Raw genomic sequence first — 27,656 nt, 5'->3', positions numbered from 1 at the left:
CTTCATTCCCGCTCCAAAATAACGTTTTTTCATTTCCATCCCGTAACCACGCTGGTTTTCAATCATAACTCTCATCCCTGCCCCCCCAAAAAAAAAAATCATTTAATGACCCCCATAATCGTTCAGGGATAATATGTTCACATCGCCTATTAAATAGGGTACAACACTGCACCGGATCCTCTCAACACCATTTTACCATGACCAGGATTTGCTTTTATAATTAAAACACATTCAGCATATAAGATTCAATTTGTGATTATATATTACTACATTTCATCACATGGTCAACCTAATCGGCATTGCAACTCAAATCAACCAAGTAATACGAAATAAAAGTGACCATGCCATCAAATTATTATTATCTAGACCAATTGTGTTGAGCATTGCCTAGTCGACTAACTTTCACTGCAAAAAGATTTTTCCTTCTAACGACTGGAAATGGTACAATTGATCCATGCTGTTAATGCAATAATATAAATATGCTTCAAAAACTGGATTGTCATTTGTAACATTTGGATTTTTACAACAAAACATTCACACCACTACTTGGGGGATGCAAGCATACTAAAATTATCAAAATATATGCAGTGCACCAGTACATTCCCCCATATTTTACAATCAATCTTCTTCACTATCAGAACTACCGTATGCTACTAGTAAGCTTTTAACAGGATTTTCTGCCTTGGCTTCATCTTCTGGTTTGTTTGACCTTGATTGAGAACATTCTTTCTCCTTCTCCTGATTAAGCTCAGACTTATGATTTGTGAGAGCGCTTCCACTAGAAACCGGGATGGACTGATTCCCAGAAGAAGGGCTTGAAACCCTCTGGCGCTTGGGTTTAACTTCCACCATCTTTTTCAATAAATCTTGTTGCCTACAAATCAGTAAATTTCCATTAGACCCAGATTTTTGCCTGATATATACTTTGTGAATGCAGAGAGAGAGAGAGAGAGAGAGAGAGAGACCTAATCCCACTCTTTGGCTTTGGCTCAACACGAAGAGGCAGGGGAACTGATACAGGTGATGAATCAGCTCTGTTTGCGGCTTTGTGTCATATAATTAAGGAAAAAGAAGGGGGTGGAAGAAGGAACAATTGCATCATCATAGAAAGGAATCAATCACAAACAATTGCACCATCATAGAAAGGAATCAATCATACTCTATGGCTTTCAAGGGCAACAAGTAGAAGTTGCCCTAGCTAACAAGATATCTTTCCAGCGAGAACAAAATTAAACAAACAGCAATGCGATTTCCTCAGCATTTAAATTCACAAAAACCATCATGAAAAAAAAAAAAAAAAAGGAACAAGGGAAAAGAATACCAATGCCCTTCACAATTATATGATCTAATGCACACAAAAAGGATATTTTAAATGCGGCAAATGCCCGTTTCTCAGTACGTCGTAGAAGGCGCTCTGCATCCTCCTCAGCTTCCATCTGCTCTTTGAGATAGAGCAGATCATCGCTGTCCAAGGCTGCATATTTTAACTTAACCAAAGTTTAAGAACCATCGGGAGATATAACACACATATGATATAAATAAATAAAAAATAGATAATTGAAAGGATGAGGGGGTGAATTTATACCGCCTCGTCCATGCAGGTAGCCTCCACGTTCTCCAGCAACCTCTTGCATCTGTGTGCATCAGCCACCCCGTAAAAGTCAAGATCCCTGCCGGGGCATGTTATAAGAATCCTGTCCAAAATATTCACACAAAAATACAAGGAATAGAAGTAGGGTACGCTAGGCTCAACTACACAACCTCAATGTCTAATGTAGCAAGCATAAAGAATCTATCCCTTATCTCTTATCCTACCAATATCAGTGCTACAGCAGGGAGATTGAAGTAAGGGGTAACAAGAAAAACATGCAACTTTGTCCAAAAGAAAGGAGAGGACTAGTTTTTTGGTTCAAACAAAGGATTTTAGGCTCATGACAAAGTTTAGTTAAGCCCACCATGTTTGGTTCTGAAAATCTCAATTTAGCTCAGCAACCAGTTCGAACTTGGCCAAATACCAAAATCAAGCTCAATTGTGGCACAACACGTTACAGGTCAACCTTGGCAATCCCTCACTTCACCCAAACAGGCAAAGAACATCTAGCATTCAGTCCATTCACCAGGGATCAAACATCCCAGTAATGACCATTACTTCTTATTTCAAAAGCACTTGACCAACAAAAGAGAATAAGCAAAATAGTGAAGTTAATAGCTACTTTTAAAATTATGCAGACTTAACTCTAGTTGATATATGTAAACCACACATTATCATTGAACTTACTAAATTCCACAAGCATAAAGAAAACCCGACTCTATAGGTAATCAAGTACAATAAGATTATAAATAAGATATGTAGCATGCACAACACTCAACCCCTCTTACATCCAGTGGTGATTGCAATTGCCATTCACATGTGTAAGGAATAATCCTTGTTATCATTTTGTGATCTCATGACTTTGATTCCAACTTCACCTTACGAAAGAGTAATATTTCTCACCATGATACATTTTTGTAAAGCACAACAAAATTTGTTTGAGTTTCTAATGTAGTGACAATTTCATATTGTTACATAAAAAGAGCGTTATGAAATCTTCTTACTTCCTTTCTTTTCTTTCTTTCATCCTCTTTCCCAGTTCTTCTTACTGCCACTGCTTGCGTGACGTTATGCGAAAGTAGAAAGGACTAGAATAATTTTCATATTGAAGTGGTACTGGGAAGCCCTCATGTGGGTACCTAAGCATGTTGGAACATGAGTTGCATAGGCGATGTGATTGAAGCAAGCAATTTATAGCTTGAAACAGTTGTTGTTCCACAGTTTTGCAAGAAACGTGTTTTCAATGTAAAGCTCAAGGTAGCTCCTAGTAATCTTACTGTGTGTGCACCATTTGGAAAGTGATTTTAATGTTTAATGGTGTACATCAATGAAAATTGTTGTTGCATTTGACAACATAAAAAAAAAGAAAAAAAGAAAAAAGTGATCTAGGTCTCATCTTTAGCAAGAATCCTTAGTCAAATTAAACTAAATCTTGCTGATTTAAGGAAATAAATACAAAAAATATATATTTCAAATAAATATATAAACACCAATAATAAGAGAGATTAACTGCCAATTTACTGGGGTGCTCAGTTCAGGGAGTGCCAACCAATCAAAACCTGAAATTCCATTTTGTGTCTTTTTTGGGATGGAGAAGTTAAGATATTGTGTTGTTTTTTTAAAAAACTATTTGTACATAATATTTACTTATAAATAGGATATGGTGTTTCTTATCTTCTTCATTTTCTTTCTTTTTCTTTTTATCTCCCATGGGTGGGGGAAGGGAGGGGTGGCCCTTGCCAGGCCCCCCCCCCCCCCCCCCCCCCCTCTTTTTCCCTCGTTCATTGTTCCAGTCACAGCATACTCATTACTAAACTAAACTGAATATGTTACTATTTCTCTCACCATACAACATAAAGTTTAATGAAGATACAGATGCAGTGACAAAAACCAAACAACAATTCATGAGCAGTGCTAAACCAGTAACACATTCTTAATCACAATGGTTCAACTAAAAAGAAACTAGGATTAATCAATTTTGCTTTTTTTTTTTTTCTCAAACTTGAATAAACAGATGTGTGTTTTGGGTTGCTCTTCTGTTCAGATACTTTTCTTAACATGATGGAATGTGTTTCACAGGAAAAGAACAGAGTGGCTTCTGGTATTATTCTTAACTGGGAACATTAAGTAGAAGTTCTTTAAGACGAGTCAATCCTAAACTAGAACGCTTTAAGACTGGAGTCAACTCAATATTCCATTGCAAGATTAGATAAAGTCAACTGAACATATATCGATATTATTTATTTTATTGCTTGCAAGGGTGGAAATTTGACTCATTTCCATGGCCCCAAGGAGGGCAATGATGGAACATGTTTTTTTTGCAAACTAGGTACAAATATTGACTTGATCTTTGTTGAAGATGATTGCTGACAGACAACACCTAGCTAAAGTGTGAATGGGCATGCCTGGTGGCACCTTGCACAAAGGAATGGAACCATGACTAGGGCACATAAAAAGTAAAACCAATGTGGTGTGGCAACATAGCCTTGTCTTGGAGTCTTTCAAGCCCATGGATCAGTTCAAGCTTTCTTGCTACATGCATTTGTGACATTGCTATCAAAGTTGGACCCAAAAACATAGTAATCTCAGCTCTCCATCACGTTATTTTCAACTAATAAAGCAAATGTGGCTTTCTAAAGCTGGTGTTCTGAGTCTTATCTCTTTGACCATCTTCGCAACATAAGTGGCAAAATAATTTCTAGAGCGTTGAAAAATGCAGAACACAATGAATAAGAAAATGCAGATCCACTATTTACGTAGGGCCAATTGAAGATCCGTTTCTAAGAATGACCACGAATATTTAAATAGCCAAAGTCAGGTGCCCTAGAAATGGCATTAATGACCATTAATTGGCTAAGAGAAAAAGTTGCATACGATACAAGAATTCCTGGGGCTCTTCCATAAACAAGGTGACAACCTATTTGGAAAAATATATCAGGCATCTAAGCCGAGCTCTAGAGTCCTATACTAACCTCTGAAGTCTGAAGAAAACCCAATTTAACCATATAAGAGAGCTCTTACAAATTTGTTGATACAAGGAACTATCTGAACCTGCCATGTTAGTCTAATTGTGGTAAAATATTATTTTCTTCTTCTAAGACAAAGCATATGCATTACAGGAATAAACTTCATTAACAACCAAATTCTTCGATATAAAAACTCTTCAATGAGGAAGGTAACGTCCTTTTTGGCATCACCATTATAGAAGGTTTAATTCAAAGAATAGGCTATCAAGAGAGCTCCCTCATGGCAAGTGTAGACACGGAAAATTTAATTAGTGTCAAAATATAATTTGGGCCTTCCCTCAATTCAACCCACATGAAATATGAGTCAATGGGTCAACTCAAATTACCCAATAAGTTCAGACCCACTTTTAAAGTGGGTTACAACTTACAAGATAATTATGTATAACTATCATCAAAGATAATTAAGATAATTATCACAAATAAAGTGGATAATTATCAGAGGTGAAGCAAGTTACAACTCTACCTCTTTATGAAGCCTATAAATAGAGTTAGAGAGGTGGAGAGGGGAGAAAAGATAAAGACTCGGAGAAAATACAAAACCTCTGCCAAACTCAACATTCTCTCAACACCCGAGCCTTGAAGAAGAACAACAAGAACATTTAAAGTCGTGCCGTTCTGCCTCAAATTCAAACTTTGAAGACAAAAAACAACAAGCACGTCCAAAGTCGAGACATTCTTCCTCAAACTCAAGAAATTTGAAGACTTTGAAGGCAAAGAACAACAAGCACATTCACAGTTGTCTTCTTCAAGATTCAACTAGTTTCAAGAATCACCAAATAACACCATTTGAGATCAAGCATCCATAGCTCTCAATCGGAAATCAATTCAAGCCTTCTTCATTCTTCAAAGATTTGAATGAAGTTCATCACAATCAGTTTAAGATCAAGCTTTGAAGCCCTTGCACTGACCAATCAAGGAGATCGAGAATCAGAGGATAAATTCTTTCTTTTGTAACAAATTACAGAGGATAAATTCTTTCTTTTGTAACAAATAGGTCTGTTGAGATAAGTTTGTTGAGAGAATCTCAGATAGGTTTGTTGAAAGAATCTATCCATCTCTCTCTTATTGTTGTAACAACAAACGGATAAGTTCGTTGAGAGAATCTCTCCATATCTCTCTTATTATTGTAACTATAAATACAGAAAAATTTGTCCACTATTTCTATTCTTTTATTTTAGATACAAAGTTTGTGTGCATAACAAGAGCCATGAGCTCTCCACATTTAATCACTGGATTGATACAATTTTTTGAGATCTTTGAGAAGTCAAATGAATCATTTAATATCTTTCAATCCAGTGGTTATTTATGGAGAGCCCATGGCTCTTGTTATGAGGGAGCTCTCTTAATAGCATTACTCTAATTCAAATCATCTATCAATCTACATAAAAGAATCTTTTTGAATCAGATAACGGAACTTAGCTAGAGTAGGATATAATTCTACCCGCCTGCACTAAACACGTGACCCTAAGCTACTACTATATGTATATGTCACCTATAAATAAAATGTGGTATCACCGAGACAGGATAATATCCTACAACTCAAGTAGTCTTTACCCATTCCTTTTTGTTGGCCGAGAAGGTTCTCATTCTTGTGAGAACCCTGATCCCAATAGAGAAAGTGAAAATCAAGATATTTGGGGAAATTAATTGTACTTCCATCAGACAACTACTTATTGTCACCTGAACAGTCAACTTAATGTATTATTTATGCACTTGCAACAGCATACAAACTTTTATATAGTAAAGTACAGATATTTTACCTAATTACATACATGCATATATATATATATATATATTGTTTGAATAATGTATATTGTTATCAATACCCATTTCGTAAAGGAAATTATATTTATCCTTTTATATTAATAAACCAAGAGGCACATAACACTCATGAACTCTTTGAACATCAAATTGCAATTGCCAATACATAAAGCATGTAAAGAAAACAAGAGAAAAATAAGACGGGAGAAGCGGTCCGCTAACCTTGGCTACCATGCGTTGGAAAGTGATGTCTTCATCGTCTATTCTATCCTTCCCTTTCCCCCATTTCTTATCTGCAAGTGTAAACAAATGTAATTAAAAATTATTGACTAATCATCAAAACCATAAGCAAATTAACAAGTATAGTTGAATAAAAAAACATATAAGATGTATATACCTTTAGGATCGGAGAGATTGGTGTATTCTCGAACTTCTTTTCCAGCCATGTGACTGTTGTCGTTTAAAAAATACCAAGAAAAACACCTCCTCTCAACAATCTTCCAATCTTCCGTCAAAATTTACAAAGACAAACCAAATTAATATAGATCGAACTGGCGGTTGAATTGATTGAGGGATTGATAATATAAAAATGACAAGTGTTGATGTGCGAATATAAACCCTAACAGTCTTTCTTCAAGAGAAGCTGAAGTAGAAGACGATAAAGAAATTGAGCTTAGGGTTTCAGTAACAGCCTCAATACACTGCGATTTCCCTCCTCCCTGAAGATTGGGGGCTACCAGTAATAGCATGTGAAGACCACGTACTTGGAATTGGATTTCAACAGTTTTACAGGCCCTACCAACACTTATCAGGGGATGGTTAGCGGGCTGGGCTATCCAGACCACGGGAATGGGCCCGTCGGGCGTAAATATATCGATGGGAATGATCGGCCCGTTTGGGACAAGGAAAACAAAAATACTCCATAATATTAAATAAAAATATATATGCGAAAAGTGTTTTTTTTTTTTTTTTAATCAAAGGTTTAAGATTCAAGTCTCAGAGTTTAAAAAATAACCAATGATATCTCTTCTACCTTTCACAATAGAATATTCAAGTCTCATTGAGAATATATGTAAGTGTGTCAACTAGCTATATAATGGTAAGATAAATGAAAAGAACAAAAAAAAAATTGTTCAAATAGTTGCTCTTTAAATTAATTCATGTGTATTGTTGATTCAATTCACACTTTAAATATATATATATATATATATATATATATATATATATATGCAAATTTATTTTTATTTTTGGTTATCATATAATGCATCACGTCATATCAAGGTTATAAATTATAACTTATAATGTAATATAGGATATTGGTTTTTTAACTATCAAGTATGAGGTGTATATATATTTTCTTGCAGAGGTTGCAATTATTTCTGTAAATTTATTATAATATACTTTCAATTTTGTTAAAAATATTAGTATAAGTTTGGTTCTACCTAATAATAATAACCAGGTAAATAATTACATGATTTCAGTTAACCATCACTAAAGACATAAGTAAAAAAATAAAATAAAATAAACATAAGCTGCCAAGCAATGATTGCACCAAATCGAATCAATTCCATGCACCCTATAATGCTTTAACCTATTATGTGCTTAGACTTGTTTTTAATATAAACTGCAATTTATGTTCGTCGTAGATAATTAAATGTATACTTGTCAAATATATTGAATTTTGATTGGAATATGATCCAAATCCAGATTGAATATTCACGTATGAATTGAATTAAAAGTTCAATAGTTCACGATGATCCGAATCCTTTAAAATTATTAGGAATATAATATACTGTCTTGTTGAGTATTCGCTTCCTTACATCCAATTTTTCAATTTAGAATAATTATGATTCTGGTTGAATAATTTTGGAGCAAAAATAAGAGTCAAGATTAAAAAATGTACTAACTTGTCTCATTATAAATCAAAATGTTTGAATAGTCCGGCGAGTTAGTATCTCCGCTAAAATTCATGTTTCGATTCTATACATTTAACTTCGAACACAACTTATCTTAAAAAAATAATAATAATAAAAAAAAAAAAAATTTGACTCATTATAAGTAATTACGGAGGATGATACTATTTTATTTATTTTAGATTTTAGTATTGTTATCTTCTAAGGTCATCTGCAACGGGCTAGCTGTAGCCCAAATCCAGCGAGCTTCAGCACTGTAGGCCCTCCAGCGGGCTAATTTTGCGATCGCTGAATTTTTTTTTTTTTCCTAATGCAAAACGGTGCCGTTTTGTTTTTTGACCAAACCGTGCTGTACAGCAGCCAAGGCACTGTTTGGCAGATTTATTTATTTTTTTTAAAACCTAAATATAAGTTATTTAGAGCTCTTTTTTTTTGGGAAAAAAAAAAATTCATTAAATAAAAAATATATTGTTTAGGCATTGTTTGTCCAAAAAAAATAAAAATTTTGGGCCAAAAATAAATTAAAAAACTTTTTTTTTTTTTTTTTTTTTTCCCTTAAAATTTGTTTTTTTTTTTTAATTTGTTTTTTTTTTTTTTGTTTTAAATTTTAAATGTGTAGGCCAAATAGTGTATTTGTCCATTAAGGCACTATTTATACAATACCAAATAATGCCTTAACGGCTATAATTTAAAAAAAAAGTTAAAAAATTCAAATTTTACCTTTTTTTTGTTTTTGTTTTTTCCCTTAAAATTTGGTTTTTTATTAAATTTTTTGCTTTAAATTTTAAATGTGTAGGCCAAATAGTGTATTTGGCCGTTAAGGCACTGTTTTTTATAATAACTGTTATAATTTTTTAAAAAAGTTTAAAAATTCAAAATTTTTAACTTTATTAATAAAAAAAATTAATTTAAAATTTTTAATAATTTACAAAAAATATTGTTTGATTGAAAAATATTACCGTTGGGAAAATATAGTCGTTAAAAATATAGCCGTTTAGGAAAAGTTAAAAAAGAAAAAAAAAAAAATTTAATTTTAATTTATTATTATTATTATTTTTAAAGAGTTAAAATTTAAAGAGTCTGATGGAATATATATTTTTGGAGAGTGAAAATCGCACTTTAGAAAATAATGATGTGACTTTTAAAAAAATTGACGTGACGCTTTTAGAGGGTCAGAATCCGGAGAGAAAGGTGCCTAAACAAGAGAAAAAATCAATAATATTCACTGGAGTCCAAATTCAGTTCACCCGTTCTGCCCTTCTCTCATTGCCAGGTTTAAAAAGTAAATAAAAATATTTGTCAGAATACTCATACTTCATAGCTTCAATCTTGAAGACTAATTTGGAATCAAAATGACTAATTTTTTCCTTCTTCGCCATTGACTTAAAAATTATAATATTCATCTTACCTACTTCCACCTTTCATGATTCAACCTACCCACCAACGTTACCTGCTCACTTGGGTTGTTGGATACATCATACACGCATATATGCATATTTACGCAATCACAACACCACCGTCGTCGTTGTTGATAAAGTTATTCGTTGTTTTGGAAGCGTTTAATCACTCCGTTAGTCGGATCTTATTCAGCAAAAAATGTCATCTTCCATCAAAAACCCTAGTGTCGTGACCTGCAAAGGTATAGTAATAATCCCCTTCTCTTTTACACTGTTTCTGTTGATTTCTTCGTTTGGTTTATTGTAATTATTATTATTTTTTCTCAACATATGCATACATATATTTATATGATTTGTTGATATATATATGTGAACATACGTGATAAAAGCTGCGGTGGCATGGGGAGCTGGAGAGCCATTGGTAATGGAGGAGGTGGAAGTAAGTCCGCCCCAACCCATGGAAATACGTATTAAGGTTGTGTGCACATCCCTATGTCGCAGTGACATTACAGCTTGGGAGTCTCAGGTTCTTTTCTGTTTTATGTTATTGTTTTTTTTAATTATCAATTCAATCATTCAAGTGCCAATTCTCTTTTAATATTTGTGGTTTATTAGTTCAATAATTGTGTTTAATTTAGAATGCCTCTTTCATAAATTGCAATCTTAATCACACGCAATCTAAGAAATTATAGCCACTGTTTGTTGACTGATTATTTTTGAAGATATCCTGTTGGCTGGCCTAAAAGCCTGAGATGGTGCCAAATGAAGTTCCATTATTAGCTTTTTAGTATAGACATTAGGTTGTTATGCGATAATTGAAGAATGGTGGTAAAGAGATACCCAATGGTCTATGTAATATATATTATCAAAATATGACATCGAGGAGTGTAAACAGGATACTGACCTCAAAATAAAAGCAAGATGGAGAGGGGAAGTAAAAGTGCTATAGGTTGATACATTGTGGTAAGCATATTATATAAGATGGCTATGAAGCTAACCATGTTGAGTATAGGAAGTTGGGTGATCATGAAACAAGATGCCTAGTAAACTGAGTCCCAATCAACTCACTGTGACACGTGATTTGCTAGATAGGAAAGAAGAACGCAAAATGGTTGATTCTGTGGAAAGAAAACAAGATGGTTGATTTTTGGTAAATAAGTTAGTTAAGATAATTTGCTTATGCGTAATAAAGACCTATGGCTATAGCGGTGATAAAAGACATCCAAGTAGAACAAACACAGACATGGGATACATAGGAATTGACACGAATGTGCCAACATTTTAAATCCTAAAAAGTAGGATACCGAAATTGCGTGGGCACAACTATTATGAACATAAGTTTTTATTTATATACATCTATTAAGTAAGACAATTTTAGAATTTTAATTAACTAATGGTTATTTAGCATCACAGTGATCACACTGAACAATTAAGTTAATGTATTTTTTTCTGATGACTCCTGAATATGGATTTCTGTCTGTTACACTCTTCTTTTTTGGGTTTGCATTGAAATTATTGAAGTTGAGATATTTCAACGGCCTTCCTTTCTGTCCTTTAATTGATTTTTTTTTTTTGGTTAACCTTCACTTCTTATATAGTGTCATTATTATTATTTTATGAAATGGATCCATTAAATTTATTTTTTTGTGGCTTCCTAAGAGTATATATTACATGTCTAACAGCCTATGCTTTTTTGTTCAGGCACACCCCCCTATATATCCTCGGATTTTTGGCCATGAAGCATCAGGGTTACTTCTCTATCTCTCCCCTTTTGATTTGATGGAAAATGATTATAGGGCAATGTCCACAGTTTTCTATAATCTTACAAAATGTATACAATTATTGGCCAGCAATTAGATGGTTAAGGGAGTCTTGGGAAAATAATATCAAGTGGAAACCTAAAAGAAGATCAAGTAATTGGCAAAGCAGTTATCTCTACGAAGGAGCAAGCTGAATTATATTTGGAGGTTTGCTGACGTATTTTGCCCTGCTATTAGATTAATGGAATGTTGTGTGCTTGAAGTCTTAGATAAATGCTTGGTGTAGGGACCTCCCTCTAAAAGTAAATCATCTGTTTGGAACTAGTCAGTCACACAAGCGGGGGTTAAAGGCTTTGTTTTCCAGGTTGGAGATATTGAGTTGGAATGCAAGTTTGATATGGAATTTCCATGATTGAGACTTGAAAGGTGTGTTTTTGTTACTTGAATACATATTTTCTTCCATTGGAAAGATTATCGGTTTGAACCAAAATTAATAATTAAAAAAACAAAAGAGGGCATACTGTTAGCAAGAAAGAAACGACAGTTGTGACCAAATAGATAAGGTTAGAAGAAAGAAGACATACAATTTGAATAAAGAAATTATGCAAAACTTAACTATAACAATGACACTGCCATGGACTAGGAAGCACGGACTTTGGAGACCAAAGACCTAAGAAGCACGGACACTTTTCATAGGGGTGCTGTGCTGGTATTAGCCGTGCCGGACACGTGTCAAACATGGCTAAAACTAGAAGTGTCCTAGAATTTGAATATTTTATTTTTTGGCTAGGACACGACATGGACATGGCAAGGACACGTTTAAGACACTTCCACGATATAACGGGGTGGTCTTGTAATTATTTTTCTTAGAAGAACGGAATTCATTGCAATATAAAGTACATTATGGGTTATTAGAAAAATAATATAAATTTTAGAAAACAAAACCAACAAACATGTAGCTCTAAACTTCAAATTAGTGAGTTCATTCATGATCATATGGATAAAATGAGCAAAAATAATAATAATAATAATAATAATAATAATAATAATAATAATTACTTATCAAATAATAATAATAATAATGATGATGATAATAATCATCATCATTATTATTATTATTTGACGTATCTATGCCATATATGTGTTCTATATATATTTTTTAATTTGCCATATCGCCGTATCCGTATCGTGTCATACCCGTGTCCTATGTCTGTATCTTTGCTTCCTAGCCAAAGATGAACAGAGGAATTCCCCTGCTGGTGTGCATCTCCCTGTTATAATCTTATCCTTAATTCTTCTAGTATATATTATCTTCATTTTAACATCAAAGTTAGTCTTCTAATTTACCAATTTAGATATTTTTCGTGGCCTCTAAATACTTTCTAATTAATGCGTAAGCGATAAGGGACATTACCTAGTTATAGTCCCGCTACAGCAGGGTCTTCAGGAGGGAGGACTCAAGACAAACTTAAGCTTTGGTTTTTCACAAAGTGGTTGCATTGAGGTTTGAAGTTGTGCCAACGGAAAAACTGAAATAACCCAACTAGTTAGTATCTACGGAAACATGGAAAAGTCTTTGCTAAGGCAACTTACTACAAATCGTACGGTACTTTAAAATGTTTCTTACTTTTGAATGTAAACCTATGATTAAATAAAGACTGACAAATATTATTGAAATTAGAATAACTAAATGACTTAAAACTACCACGTACATTTTGTCTTGGATCAAAATAGTTTATTAATTTGCTTGGGGTCCAAAGTCTTAGTTTTGACTTCCAGATTGGGTACATCTTTCCAACCAAGCTGTGGTTACCTCATCAGATTAATATGTATGACATATGGGGTACCAATCAGGAATGAAATTTGTACGATATATGGAGCATTAATGTTTTGCTGAGAGTTGATGATTGTGTAATATGGTGATGGGGGCCTTTGATTAAAATAGTGTTACGTTATGCTGTGGTGTATGTGTGATGCAACATGTCTTACAAATCTGGTTAAAATGATTAGATTAGATCAGATATGGTGAATATTTTCAAATAAGTTTCCTGATTTTACACTGAGGGTGGCCACCCAGTTTCATTATTGTTGTAAACTAAGAATTCTGCTCTTTTTATTATTATTATTTTTTTATTTTTATATTTAACTGCAAAATGAAAGAAGTGCTGAATTTCCTGTAGTGAATTTGCAGTATTGTTGAGAGTGTGGGGCAAGGAGTTACTGAATTTGAAGAAGGGGACCATGTGCTTACATTGTTTATGGGAGAATGCATGAGATGCAGACACTGTACGTCCGGTAAGAGCAACATTTGCCAAGCACTGGGGTTGGAGAGGAGAGGTTTAATGCACAGTGACCAGAAGACACGTTTCTCAGTAAGAGGTGAACCCATTTATCACTATTGTGCGGTTTCAAGTTTCAGTGAGTATACAGTTGTGCACTCTGGATGTGCTGTCAAAGTCGACTCAATTGCGCCACTAGAGAAAATATGCCTTCTTAGTTGTGGAGTTGCAGCAGGTAAAACATTTTCAATATAAACTGGGATCAAGTTGGATGATGCTAATCCCTCTATTTTTGTTTATCTGTGTTGTCTGTATATTATGCCTGCATGTAACATAAACATGGAAATACAAGCAAGCATACTGTATGCATATATTATACCTGCAAAGAAACATGGCACTTAAATGCATTCCTGTTTGCGTAGTGCATATATAAATGTTTAAAACTTTGAGGAAATTATTGTTTTGAAAGTGAATTTGGAGAAAAGCAAGCTGATCCCTACGGTTGAGGACGTGGCTCTCTTGGGTCTTGGCAAGTAATTACGCTCATGGGTTGGCTCTCTTTCAATGGTCACACTTGGGGCCTACTTTTAGGGTAATTTCTTTAAGTGTATTATACTATGTGGGATAGTTGTTAAAGAGTTGAGATTAGTGGATTGAAGAAGTTGGTTATTTAGGGGTGGGGGGTTGACTTTTATTAAGCTTACCCATTTTAGACCTAAAGTTTATCTTATATTAGCTTTCACCATTCTCGTAAGGGTGGCTGAGAAGCTAAAGATGCCCGAGAGACTGTTTATGAGGTGTTCTTGAGAAGTATTTGGATAGATCATAGTCATGAAGTGCGTGCTCCTAGTAAGGTTGATGAGTTTGTTATTAAGAAAGCTTAGTCTTTTCAACAAGGGCTAGCATTTTTAAGATATGCCTTTGAGAAAGGAAGCTTGTGAATGAAAGTGAGAAAATAAAATTTTGGGGACAGATGGGAGGTTTGGTTCACTAAAGAGGGTAGAGGCTTGAATGGGTTAGGCTGCAGAAAGGGAAGGAAAATTTTTTAAAAAGAAAAGAAGACCAAAAAAGAATGGGATAAAGTACTCCCAAGCATATCTCATTTTTACTGGGTAATAGGTGAAGGGTGCTCTTTCGGATTGATACTTAGTTTGGGATATGCATCTGCAATCCATTTTTCTTTACCTTTTCGATATTATTTGGGATGAGATGGTTTGCATCACAGATTGAGGATTCAAATCTAGTGTTATGTGGATGTATACTGCAAGGCTAGGAGCTCTTTCTGAGATAAAAGGTGTAGTTTGCTTTTTCTTGCTTGGTATTTCCTTTCATTCATTTGTAGTTTGGTTGCATCTGTTGCTTTATGTGCACATTTTTATGCAGGGACATAAAGAAAATGTTTAATATTAATACGACTCCAAATTTTTCTTTCAGCTGTGATATCAATTGTTTTTTTTTTTTTTTTATGTCCTTCTATTTCTATATTTAAATCATCGTACTTGATTATGCCATTATGCTTGATTAAAGAAGAACTATTAGTTTGGGGGTGAGCTCACACTTGGGAATATATTAATAGGTCTTGGTGCTGCTTGGAAGGTTGCCGATATATCTGAAGGATCAACAGTTGTCATTTTTGGTCTCGGAACTGTAGGCCTTTCTGTAAGTAGGTGACTCAGAATCAACATGTATCGTCTATATCTTCCCAGGACTCAAGCTGTTTGTTTATAGTAACCGGATTTGTATCATTCATGATTTCTTCTATGATTAGGTTGCACAAGGTGCCAAACTAAGAGGAGCATCTCGAGTAATTGGTGTGGACACTAACCCTGCAAAGAGTGAAAAAGGTATCACAATTTTTGCTCTTTCATATTAGTATATTGTGTGGTTAACAGTTACATAATTAAAGATTTATGGGTTCTTCATGATATCTCTTGTTGATGCAGCAAAGGCTTTTGGAGTAACAGACTATGTTAACCCAAATGACTTCAATGAACCAATTCAACAGGTATTTGATTTCATTCAACTCAGCAGCAGCAGCGGAAAGCTAGAATGATTTATTTATTTAATTAATTTTTCTTGCTGTTGTATAAAAAATTCGTAAGATGATAGGACACAGTAATATAATAATAATAACAAAAAAAAGGCAAATCCAGTGCACGAGGCTCCCGCCGTTGCGGGGTCTGGGGAGGGTTAGATGGACACAGCCTTCATAATAACATAAGGTTGATCGAAGTGGTGCAAGTTCTAATACTATAGAAAGAACTGTCAATAGAATGACCACCAAAGGCTGTAGCCCAGTGGTACTTCCTCGCCTTCCAAGGTAGAAGGTCGAGGGTTCAAGTCCCCGTAGGGGCATGTGGGTGTGGGAGAGTGTTTCTTGCCAATGAAAAAAAAAAAAAAAAACTGTCGACATAATGCATTTGATATGAATTCTAATGTATTTATGTGTTAGTCTTACTGTTTTGAGCTATGATTTGGAGGACACGGCCCTACTGGGGTCAGAATTTCTTTTTTGGTAACTGCATACTCATCAATTTATCTAATGAAAAGGGATTTTAAGCGTAATCCAATTTATAATAACTGTGTAAATGGTGAAATAGGGTTCATGTTGCGGATTCCAAATAATTGTAAAGGCTTTGTTGAGTTGAGTTGCATATTTAACCTAACACTTTGTTGTATTTTGTAAGCCCCTCGCAAAATATTATATTTTTATAGAACCCCTCACTTCTTTTCCATGTCAATACTTGACACCGGAGCCCATATCTGCAAATAATTAAATTTGCGTTACTGGCACATACTCTATATTGCAATAATCTCTCTTCCTAAAGCCATATATATGTATATAATATTTTTTCAGATACTGTGACTTAATTCACACATTTGCAGACTCATTTGAACAAATGAAGTTTGAATAGTGTGTTGATTTTCTTTTTGTTTTGTTTTGTTTTTTTCAGGTTATTAAGCGTATTACTGATGGAGGGGCAGACTACTCATTTGAATGTGTTGGAGATACAGGAATGATAACTACTGCTTTACAGTCATGTTGCGATGTAATTGCTGTCATTTCCCTAATTCATTTTTCTTTATTTGAGGGAATTCTAGTCATTAACCGTGACATAAATTTCTTCTTTTGTAGGGATGGGGTGTGACTGTCACTCTTGGTGTACCAAAAGTGAAGCCAGAGATAACAGCTCACTATGGGTTATTTCTTTCTGGGAGAACATTGAAAGGATCCTTATTTGGAGGATGGAAACCAAAATCTGATCTTCCATCATTAGTAGACATGTACTTAAGGAAGGTAAGAATAATTATGGCAATTACCTGTTATTCTGAGTTCTTTTTTTTTTTTTTAGGTTCCAATTAAATGATTAATATCTGCTTGGTAGACAATCCATCTTAATTTTCTTCAATTCTCGCCCAGTCGCACCACCTAAAAACTTGAGATTTGGATTGGATGGCAAGCACCCGACATGTGACAGACATTATCTATAATTTGTTATGGTGCTTAATTATAGTGGTGCAATGCTATTACCTTGTGACACTTTTGTTTGTTCTGGTTATTCAAGTACCTAGGAGCCCTCTGTTTTACCCTGTTCTTTCAATAACTTTGTCACATTATTCTTCAGAATCAAAATTGTTTCACTAAGAAAAAGCATGGGTGAATTACAGGAATCATAATAAATAATTCATTGCTTTATCCAATGTGACTGCTGGCTTATCTATGGTAACTATAAACTCTAAACTAACTTGAAGCAGAAATATTAATGAAAAAAAGCACGATGCTGTTTGGATTCTTATGTGCGCTGGCATGTCTTCATATGCTCCTGAATCATTTACGTCAATTGATTTTACATTTTTTATATGCAGGAAATCCAGATCGATGAGTTCATTACACATAATCTGCCATTTGAAGATATTAATAAAGCTTTTAATCTCATGAGAGAAGGGAAGTGTTTGCGTTGTGTCATCCACATGCCAAGATAGAGTTGTTTTTGTGCAAATCACACTCCTGGTTGCAGATGAGTGCGTGTTTAGAAGACTGCTTACTTGCTGGTTATACTTCGAGGAAGACAGTCCTTATGAAGGATGATTTGAAGTCAGAATGCTACTTCTTTTAGTTACAATGCCTGTTCGTGCGCACTTGCCCTTGCTGGAGCTATGTGGGATGTTGACTCCGTAATTTTTTTTTTCTTCGGGTGTTCTTTTTCAAATTAAAGACTTGAAAATTTCTAAACTGGTCATGTAAATTCAACGAGTTCACTGTTGTAAAAGACTGAAACAAGGTTTTAACTTTGGCCGTGTGCATTTCACAATACTCCTTTCTCAGAGTGAACTGGTTGTGCTAGAAACTCCAACATTGGCATCGGTGTTCTTTCTGTGAAAGGCAAAAATCATTTGGAACTCTAATGGTTCTGCTTAATTGGTGACTTAGAAGTTTTCTACATAGGTTTTTATTGAAACCATTGGATCCATATCTTGTGTATGACAAACATATCTTAGGAAAGTCCTATTCACACTAGTGAATGAAAATGATCTGTGTTTTGGTCTGATTCTAATGTTCTTGAGCACAATGTGCAAATAAGACGTGCAAGAGAGGCCTCTGTTTATGAAAGCACATTTTCCAAATAAGAATTGAACTTTGTCCACTTCAAATTGTATGCAACACAATTAGTACTTATCAACCAGTCATCGATATTCTTTGTGTTGCAAATGTGGTAGTAATGGAAACTTTGTAAGATCAATGGTGGTCAGATGTTTAAATGTTGGTTATGCAGGTTATGGTGGTGTTGACGATAAAGTTTTTAATTGGAATCGTAACATTCCTTTTTATAGTAGAAATGACAAAAAGGTAGATGTGAGACCCAGGCATTAATGCATCTCCATTGGTCATTCAGGAATGAATTTTACGGGCCAAAAATCATTTGGGCTTAGATTATAGGTTTGAATTGCATTACAATTCTTAATCTTAGTATGGTTATACCATGTTAAATAATCAACTCTTTATAAAAATTTAAAATAATAATTAGAGATATCTCAAACATGATGATTAACACTAATTTTTAAACAATTTCTATTTCTCAAATATTAGTCGAGTGTTGTGTTGTGTTGGGTTGGGCTTGTTGTTGGTTAGGCCTTGCAGGGAGGGCACATCTTCGGAATCTCTGAATTTTCAGTTAAGCTCCAATTCCGATGAGATGGAAAATAAGACAACTAAATTACTCATGTATATTTATGTGTACTTTCAAAAATAAAATTAGAAAAATCAGATTTGATTTTCTGAAAATTATTTCTCTCTAAAGGCTTTATCAAAATAATGAATTTATGTTTCTGAAGCCATACCTCAATAATGAATGAAAGATGATGACACACAGAAGAAAATCAGACTTTGGAGTTTGAGAAACAGGCAAGTATTTCCATTTGTTTAACATTTAACATAACTTTTTGCTTATTGGGTTGCAGTAGTTTTTTTGTTATTGTTTAATTAAACTTAAAAATTATTATCATTAAAAATTGGTTGAGTATTTTTTATGAGGAGGTAGAGGGTTCAAATCTTTATAGAAATATTTTTTGTCAATAAAATAAAATAAAAAACTTGAAACTTTGCTTAGGTACAATGGATTGTTGTAGCATTGATCCAAAAATACTACTTTCTTTGTTTTTATTTCGTTTAAAATTTTCACCCTTTTTGTTAATTGGACCAACATGAGCATGTTGTCACTTAGCAGCAGGGGACTGACCCATGTGACGATGTGAGGGACTCCATTGAAATTTTATAAATTTTTATTTTTGTTTAGAAAATTGTAGGTAATTATATAAATATCCCCATAATTTTATCATTTGCCTCTACTAAAATTTTTACAAATATCCTCATTGATTTTTTTTTTTTCTCTCACTCACGCCATTATTATTGTTTAAACGAATCAGCCCACAAAAACAAATTTAGAACATAAAAGCTCAAAGGCGTCAAAGGCTTAAACCACAACCCAGAGTTATTTGTAGAAAAAAGAAAAAGAAAAGGATGCCGGATCCGGGTCAATTGGATTCTTTTAAATCCCGGGTCAATTGAATTTACACGTCCCATTTTATACAATTCAATTTCGGATTAAACCCGCCTGGAATTGCCGTTGTCGGTTTTATTGTCCTCTGATAAAGAACCGAAGTAACAGAGTCTCTCTCTCTTGTAGGGTTTTCTGTTCACCTCGCTCTCTATATCTCACTGTTAACTAGCTCGCTCGACGGCCCGAATTTAAGTATGTTTCTATCACTTTTTCTCTCTATTTTTTTTCCCCTTTCTCTTTCTAGGGTTTTGAGTGTTTTTCTTCCGTTACTCATTTAAATCATGTAACCCTTAATCCCGTAATCTTCTCTCTTACTTTTTCTTCCCCCAAATTGGGTAATTACTTTTTTAATCTCCTTAAGAAGCTTTGATATGAATTCATGATATATATATATACATCAACTTACATACATATATGCCTTATATATGTATAAGCGGGGACTGTTTAAGTTTCAGCGTGTGAATTTTGATTCAAAGAATGTGAAATTCAGTGTTTTTGACTATTTGGATTCAACATTACGGAGTTTGGAACTTAAAAGAGGAAAAGACTAAAAGAGTCTTTTATGAATTTACGAAGTCAGAAGATGTAATAATTGAATGTGAGCTAAATAGTTTAACCTAATTTAGTAACACTTGTGGACTGATTATTGTTAGTGTTGAAGCAGGAGTTAAGAGTAGTGATGTCTAGCGAAGAAGAATCTATAGAGCAAGCGGCTGCAGCGCGTCGAGAGAGGCTGAGAGCCCTAAGAGCTGCTCAGGACCTTCTTAACACTCCGGATGAGGACTCTGGTCAAGTCGAGGATAATGGAACTAATGATGAAGAAAAGTGAGAACTTTCTTTCGACAGAATTTATTTATTTTTTAAAACAAGAATTGTTCAGTCTTAATTTTGCATAGCCCATGGTATGAATGGTTTTGTTGATTTCTAGTACATGATATTAAATTCTTATTCTTGATTCCTTGAAAGTTGTTTGTGGGTTTGTGAATGGTGATACTCCAAGAAGTTACTTCCATGCAAAATTGGGGGTATGCATTTTTGTAAGTAAATTTTATGGATTATAAAGCTATACTGTACGAAGCTGCACATACTGGCGACTGCATTGTATAGATGTTGACCATGGGAACAAGGAGAATGAAATGACTATTATATTTTATATAAAGTGGGCAAAACATAATAGCCAACATGTGTTTCCCCCTCAAGTGGAAAAAAAAACCGTCTTCAGTGGCTACTTAGTTTGGTAAATTGGGATTTGAATTATATCAAATTTGTTTCCATATATGATAGTGTTGCTGCAATAAGAACACAGTCTTAGGTGCACCCCTTGAAATTTATAAAAGACTTGGGATGCCCCTTTTTGGGAAAGATCAATGAAAAATTAAGCGTACTTCCATGATTTATGGTGAAGGATTAAGCAATGCAATTACATAAAGTGTTTAATGTTGTGGGTTTTTTCTGTCAGCTTGTTTATTTGTGCAGATGTTGGACCTTTTTTTTTTTTTGGGGGGGGGGGGGGGGGGGGCAGGGGAGAGGGATGGGGTGGTAAGAGGAAGCTTTGTTGTCATTTTCATATGATACTGGTGTTGCAATATTTCAATAATTTTACGCGATTTTTGTATGTGGACAAGCATCAACATCATTATTGAATTGTATCCCAACTACGCTGTTTTTACAATTTTAGTCTAAATAAACTGATTTCTTTGGTTTACTTCAATTGAGCTAACGAAAAAAGTAGTTTGTGGTCTATATGGAGGCATGACATGAGTTCAATCCCACCTTATAGTGAGAATACAACTTAGTGTATATGTCACAACTTAGTTTGTGCATGACATGGTCTAATTTTTTTTATTTTCCTTCATTGTTACACTTCCTTTTTATGGAATTAAAGTCACTTCTTTTTAATTTCCAGACATGCTGCTGACATGGCATACACACACACTGGACACGTGTCCAACACGTATATCGCATTGTTAGGGAGTTTTAAGGAAGTTTAAAAAGAAAATTGGGTTAAAGTGTAAATATGATGTCTTCTTTGAATTTTTTTAATAATATGGTGGTCATGACATAAATCATTTAAATTTTTTTGGTTTAAGAAACATTTATAGAGTAGATTCAATTTTGTAGTTCTTTAAATGATAAACGAATTGTCTTCATAGTTCATTAATTATTATGATTTGTGAATTTTTCATTGTTAGGTTGATCAAGAATAATATTATTCTTAAAATACAAGATCATATATATATATATATAAAGATATTTTTAATAGTCACCATGTCCCTGCTGTGTTCGTGTCATGTCGTATCCATATTTGTAGGTTAGGCTTAGGCAGTAGTGAATAAATTAACATTGGTTGACAGTTATATATCTACATTTTTCACGAACAATGTAGATGTTTCTTGTTTGTATTTTCAGTGTTGTTGCTTTGGAATTTCCAAATGCTTGTGTTAAAATGTAGCTCCTAATTCTCTGCAGCAGTCTCAACATGAAATTTCGTAATTATGTTCCTCATGACAAGCAACTTCAGGAAGGTAAGCTCGCCCCACCAGTGCTCCCAAAGTTTGAAGACCCTGTTGCAGCAGCACCTCCACCGGAGGAGAAGAAAGAGGTGCGTGATTACCTCTAATATCTCTTCTTTGTGCTTTTCAGTCATATCTTTTGGTGTTTCCGTGTGTCCTAATATGAGAGAAATGTACAGGATCCATTTGTAAACATTGCTCCAAAAAAACCAAACTGGGACCTTCGGAGGGATGTACAAAAGAAGCTTGATAAGCTTGAGAAACGCACACAGAAGGCGATATTTCAACTAATGGGTATGTTTTCATGTTGCGTAAATACATCAGTATACCCTAGAAATAAAAGAAGAATATTAGGGAATATAAATGTTTATTCACGTTCCTACATCTTTGGGTTGGGATTTGATGAATTTAAGGCTTAGGAACATGCCCACACCCCACGAAATGGCCTTTGTATATCCTTAAAGTATGAAAAGGTTTAGCAGGTTAAATTAAATGGTCTCCAATTTGTTGATCGAAGTACTCATATTACGTAGACCATATAGATAAAACCTGTTAAGTGTTAGGTAAAAACTTCTATTTGAACCATGGCTGCTGCTACTTTTTTTTTTTTAACGAGTGGCTGCTGCTTACTTTTTTTTTAAAAAAAAAAAAAATTGAGTGGCTGCTACTTACTATTGCCCCACATGGGTTTTGGGTGATAAAACCAAGATTTTCAGTAATTCTTATAAGCAAGTGTTATGTATGGCAATTCTAGTTTTATTAGGGCCCCTTATTTATAATATGTAATGCATGACTGGTTATAGTAGGAATAGGGTCTTTGATTTAGGTTCACATCATATAGTAGATATTTGATACCAAAATTTTGAATGATAAAATGAATCTAGACCATGTTTTACCATTATATGAAAATGGATCTTATTGATTTTTGAAATGTCATTTGTATGTCATTGCATATACATTATAATTTGTTTTGTTATTTTCACAACTTATTCTCTATATCTATCTCATGAGTCATGATTGAGTCGACATCTACATAGTCATTGACACTTGCACAGCCTTGAGTCTTGACAATCTTGTTCACGTCATTAAAGGCCTGCCATTGGAAAGAGGGCTTCTTGTTCTTACATAAATTTTGCTATCCTTATGTTGTAATGGTTTTGTTAGATAAGTGATTCTTTTGCCATCAGATCCAAGTGCTTTCTTGACTAAAATTTGGCTGATTCATATGAATTATGACGCAGTAATGGGGAGCACAAGAAGATGACACAAACTTCAATCTTGTATAAAGCTTATTTTCTTAAAGACATAATGGAGAAACTTCTTGCAGGCCACTGAAAGACGTCAAAGGCAAAATTTGCTAACAATCAAGTTTCCCGTTATATTGCTTTCTATTCATGAGAATATAGAACCCTAACCACTGGTAACAAAATCTAGACCCTGCAGTATACCTATGGTAATGCAATATAAAATCCCTCAAAACTTTATGAACAGCTTAGCTTAGCCTCGATGAAATTAAATCCCAGCCACATTTAGAATTGCTTTAGTGCCTTACTGGGATGACTTTTAACATACAAAAAGCACTATTGCAAGTTTGCACCTTGATACTTTCCTGCATATGACATACTAGGTCGGGGGACACTCATCCTAGAGTTAGCTAATCCTTCCACTATAAACATTAGAATGACAATTAATACACTAGACAGAGGTCTTAATTTGTGAAATAATAATCTTGCACAGGTAAAATGGTTTGTGACATGGATCCCCACACCCAGCCATAAGGGAGTATATATTTGCTTGCATCATTGTGTTTTAGTTTTGCATATCGTGTATAATGCGGCACAACTACACAAATAATGCATTATAATACTTGAATGAATTTCTGATTTGCAGAGGAACAAGAAAAGGAAAAACTGGTTGAAGCCAGTGGCAGTAGTGGCGTGGATGATTGAAAGCAGAATTCATGCAAATGAATATAAGTTGAGCAGGTACTATCAGTATGTTAACACCCTATTTGACCTCAAAGAGTGACTTAGAATGCAGTTCATTGGAAGAACCAAATGTTGCAATTGGCTTTACTACTGAATTAGTGAACAATAGAAATACTGGTCATCATTGGGCTTGGTGAAAAGTGCGAGGAAATTTTGGGATGATATCGTGAAAAGTGATTGTTGTTCTGTAACCAAATTGTAATGACTATGTCTTGATGGCATAGATGAATAGATCGGTGTGTGTGGTTAGTCCGTCTTTTTATAAGAGAAATATATATATATTTTCCTTTTTTTTTTTCTGTTTTTTTTTTCCTCACATTTGGTCAGATTCTGAATCTGGAAGAATTTCGTCTCAGGACTTTGGCATGCTTAGGGTTAGAAACTCTTGACCTGGACCCTCTTTGCCACAGCTTACTGGGATCCAACGGGATCTGGCTCATTGCTTCTGCAATTCCCTTGCATGCTTAATGTGTAAAACCAAGTCCCCCAATATAGCTCTGTGGCATTGAACCCTAACTCAGTACCGTCAAGGTCTCTTGCGTTGGTGTGGTAGAGACTCCTATTATCATACTAGCCTCTGCATGCATTACCAAGTCAATATGTTCGATGAGACTCCTATTATTATACTAGCCTCACCTTGCGTTACCAAGCCAATATGTTCAATTTCATACAGGTTTTGCTTTGTCCTACAGTCTTTCCAAGAGAGTTTTATTCTTCTGCTTGCCATTTAGAAGCAGCAGGTAGTAACCAGACAGACTGAAGTAATTGAAATGGTGGAATGTTTTGTGTGTTATGGAGCCACTAAAATTATAGGGTGATATTCTGGTGCCTGGCTCTCACCTCTCAGCTGAAGACGATTTCGTGCCATAAAATAGTTAGGTAGAAAGGATCCTCTCCAGCCAAATCTCTCTCAAGAAACTAAATTGAAGGTTAAAAAACCATTATTAGATGACCTGAAGCTTTTTCAACCGTTTTGTGACAGTTATATTTTGTAATAAACCTGAATGGAATCATCCATTGGTTCTGAAAAGAAATTCAATCATACAAGCCAATAACAAATGCTGCTTTGATTTGGACGATGGGAAGTTCTTGGAGATTCCCTTGCATCCAAACTTTTGGGTGTTTTGAACTTTGAAGGATGTCTTTGCATGCTACCATGGCGTAATGTTGGAATGGAGCAGTCTTGAAATAAAGCTAATACTAAAATTCCGCACAGGGTTATGCATATTTTTTTTTTTAGAGAGAATGATATTTTATAATCCACAATTTTCTCTGAATGTTCTAAAAAATTATTTATTTAGTTTTTCCCATTACTTGTAATTTTTTGGAAAAGGCAAAAAAAAAAAATTAATTCGAGACAAATCGAATTAGATTATTCTTTGATTTAATTTAGAAAAAAAAAAATGACAATTTATTAATTCATTTTTGTAACTTTTATGCTATCCGAACCATTAAACAGATTTTTTATGCAACTTTGTTGCAAAATATTTAGATGATAGAAAGCTTGTTTTTCATTTTTTCACTTCATATTCTATTATTTTACTCATACCAATCCTTTTGTCTTTTAGTTTAGCGGTGACTTCGGCCCTATTTCGTTCAGTTTTTAAAAAATTATTATCAAGATTTCAAAAAACTTTTTAAGAGAATTTAAACAAACAATTATTTTTAAAACTTACTTTTCCATTCTTTTGTCAATCATACCAAGTTTTAAGATGCCACCAAGCACATCTTTCAACCTTCTTAGCGTGATGCAACCTTCCCTCATTCATTTACTACATTTCTCTATTTTCGTGTAACCTTACATTATTAAACTTACAAAATTCATTCATAAATATTTTTTACTTATTTTTATTCATTTTTTGAGATGAAAATTATTTAAATTCATTTTCAAATGTTTTTGTTATTCACATAAATACAAAGACTGGATAGAGAGACTAAAAATAATGAATAATTAATGACGTTTGAAAACTAAAAAAAAAATGTTGTATCCAAAATGAAGAGAGAAAGTCTATCTTTGAACCAAGTAAACGTCTGGTTCAACTTCACAACTATTTAATTTTTATAAAACAATTTTCAAAAACCGTCAAGCAAAAATTTATATATATATATTTTTAATTTTCACTTTTCACTTATTATTATTATTATTATTTTTTTCGGGTTCCTCCTAACTTAAAAGGTAAGAGCAACCCCAGCGCATCAATGAAGTGTACAATATGTGTGTTGTGTGTAATGAATTGCTCTCCTGGATTACACACTAGTGGGGCCCAACTCATATTACACACTCAGCCCTTCACATGTAAGGATTGAAGTGGCGCCTGGCAGTGAGCAGAAAGCCACAGACGCAGGTCTTGTGTGGGCCATGTGTGAGATAATGATATAAAATGATATTGTATGATGGTGTGTAAAATAATTATTGTATATGTATTGAATTAATTAATTAATGAAAAGGTAGCTAAATTTTAATTAATTAAAAAAGGTCATTTTTGTAAATAAATAAAAAGAGTCATATAATTTGCATAATTATTTTTTTTTTTTTTAAAAGTTTGTACTCTTTGACTTATCAATTTTATTTATTTATTTATTACATAATAATTTAATTAATTTGCATAATAATATAACAAATAAAATTTTATTCGATTAATAAATTTAAACATCTTCACCACGTACTAATTTAATTAATTCGCATAATAATATAAAAATTATATTTTATTCGATTACACCAAATTTAAACATCTTCATTATCAAATTGATTACACAAATGTTCCATTAGATGTCTCCTGAGATCAGCATTATTCGCTCTATTACGAATTCTTCTAAAACGACCGAAAATGTGTGCCGCCAACATTGAGAATATAGTTGTTGAAGAAAAAACAAACATAATATATCCGTTAACAAAAAGACAAACATAATATAGCCGTTAGAATAAAACAAACATAATATAGCCGTTGGGAATATAGCCGTTAGGAAAAAGACAAAATGAAATTATGACCCGTTATGCAAAAAGGGGCAATTAATTATAATGTTTACTAATTTATTATTATTTTTTTCATGTGTGGAAGTATTAATGTATTTATTTTTTTTTTTCCTTAGTTGTATTTTTTATTTTATTTGTAAGAAGTTATGTAATGTACTTTTTTTTTATTTCTTATTTTTATTTTTTTAATATATATATATATATATATATGTAATATTATTGTTTTTTAGTATATATATATTTTTAGAAGCTTGTATCTAAATCGGAGCAAACAATTATAGCCGTTAGTATTATAGTTGTTGAGAATAAAATTGTTAAGAAAATAATAATAATAATAATAAATTATTTTATTATTTAAAAAATAATAATATAATAAAATGTAAAGTGGAACTTAG

General features: G+C 33.6%; 3 protein-coding genes across 10 annotated transcripts; 2 read left to right on the top strand and 1 right to left on the bottom strand.

Moving 5' to 3' along the window:
* Positions 1–439: 439 nt before the first annotated feature.
* On the bottom strand, positions 440–7,147 carry LOC132293681 (uncharacterized). The gene is made up of 6 exons (XM_059791254.1): positions 6,776–7,147; positions 6,601–6,671; positions 1,586–1,634; positions 1,368–1,474; positions 966–1,048; positions 440–874 (listed from the first exon to the last, which is right to left on the bottom strand). Exons 1-6 carry the CDS (start codon positions 6,822–6,824, stop codon positions 619–621), a joined length of 615 nt encoding a protein of 204 aa, XP_059647237.1. The 5' UTR covers positions 6,825–7,147; the 3' UTR covers positions 440–618.
* A 2,374-nt stretch (positions 7,148–9,521) lies between these two features.
* LOC132293680 (alcohol dehydrogenase-like 6) lies at positions 9,522–18,040 on the top strand. 5 transcript variants are annotated; one of them, XM_059791250.1, is made up of 10 exons: positions 9,522–9,930; positions 10,078–10,214; positions 11,390–11,436; positions 13,640–13,827; positions 15,304–15,386; positions 15,496–15,571; positions 15,671–15,732; positions 16,682–16,777; positions 16,864–17,025; positions 17,595–18,040. In XM_059791250.1, the coding sequence occupies exons 1-10, from the start codon at positions 9,888–9,890 to the stop codon at positions 17,709–17,711; spliced, it is 1,011 nt and encodes a 336-aa protein (XP_059647233.1). In that variant the 5' UTR covers positions 9,522–9,887; the 3' UTR covers positions 17,712–18,040. The 5 variants fall into 5 exon arrangements, with proteins under 5 accessions (XP_059647233.1, XP_059647232.1, XP_059647234.1 ...); XM_059791249.1 differs by having other exon boundaries at positions 13,640–13,962; XM_059791251.1 differs by lacking the exons at positions 9,522–9,930; positions 10,078–10,214 and adding exons at positions 11,539–11,655; positions 11,813–11,874 and having other exon boundaries at positions 13,640–13,962.
* A 1,790-nt stretch (positions 18,041–19,830) lies between these two features.
* Positions 19,831–24,584, top strand: LOC132293679 (uncharacterized). Of its 4 annotated transcripts, none has more exons than XM_059791247.1 (5): positions 19,831–19,978; positions 20,451–20,611; positions 22,256–22,388; positions 22,479–22,593; positions 24,190–24,584. In XM_059791247.1, exons 2-5 carry the CDS (start codon positions 20,466–20,468, stop codon positions 24,246–24,248), a joined length of 453 nt encoding a protein of 150 aa, XP_059647230.1. In that variant the 5' UTR covers positions 19,831–19,978; positions 20,451–20,465; the 3' UTR covers positions 24,249–24,584. The 4 variants fall into 4 exon arrangements, with proteins under 4 accessions (XP_059647230.1, XP_059647229.1, XP_059647231.1 ...); XM_059791246.1 differs by having other exon boundaries at positions 19,847–19,978; positions 20,440–20,611; positions 22,259–22,388; XM_059791248.1 differs by having other exon boundaries at positions 19,848–19,978; positions 20,448–20,611.
* Positions 24,585–27,656: the final 3,072 nt, after the last annotated feature.

The sequence above is a fragment of the Cornus florida genome, unplaced genomic scaffold (genome assembly GCF_030987335.1).
Source record: "Cornus florida cultivar Cherokee Brave unplaced genomic scaffold, ASM3098733v1 CherokeeBrave_3.0.0_Hap2_Chr02, whole genome shotgun sequence".
NCBI lineage: Eukaryota > Viridiplantae > Streptophyta > Magnoliopsida > Cornales > Cornaceae > Cornus > Cornus florida.
Note: the sequence above shows the minus strand (reverse complement) of the source record. Positions and strands in the feature narration are given on the sequence as shown.

Coding starts and splice junctions, on each gene's coding strand:
- LOC132293681 (XM_059791254.1), bottom strand. CDS start 6,824: ATGGCTGGAAAAGAAGTTCGAGAATACACCAATCTCTCCGATCCTAAA. Junction 1,635..6,600: donor TCCAACGCATGGTAGCCAAG/GTTAGCGGACCG, acceptor TGATGCACACAG/ATGCAAGAGGTTGCTGGAGA. Junction 1,475..1,585: donor CTACCTGCATGGACGAGGCG/GTATAAATTCAC, acceptor TAAAATATGCAG/CCTTGGACAGCGATGATCTG.
- LOC132293679 (XM_059791245.1), top strand. Junction 20,612..22,255: donor GGAACTAATGATGAAGAAAA/GTGAGAACTTTC, acceptor AATTCTCTGCAG/CAGTCTCAACATGAAATTTC. Junction 22,594..24,189: donor GGCGATATTTCAACTAATGG/GTATGTTTTCAT, acceptor TCTGATTTGCAG/AGGAACAAGAAAAGGAAAAA.
- LOC132293680 (XM_059791249.1), top strand. CDS start 9,888: ATGTCATCTTCCATCAAAAACCCTAGTGTCGTGACCTGCAAAG. Junction 9,931..10,077: donor TAGTGTCGTGACCTGCAAAG/GTATAGTAATAA, acceptor ACGTGATAAAAG/CTGCGGTGGCATGGGGAGCT. Junction 17,026..17,594: donor TAGACATGTACTTAAGGAAG/GTAAGAATAATT, acceptor TTTTATATGCAG/GAAATCCAGATCGATGAGTT.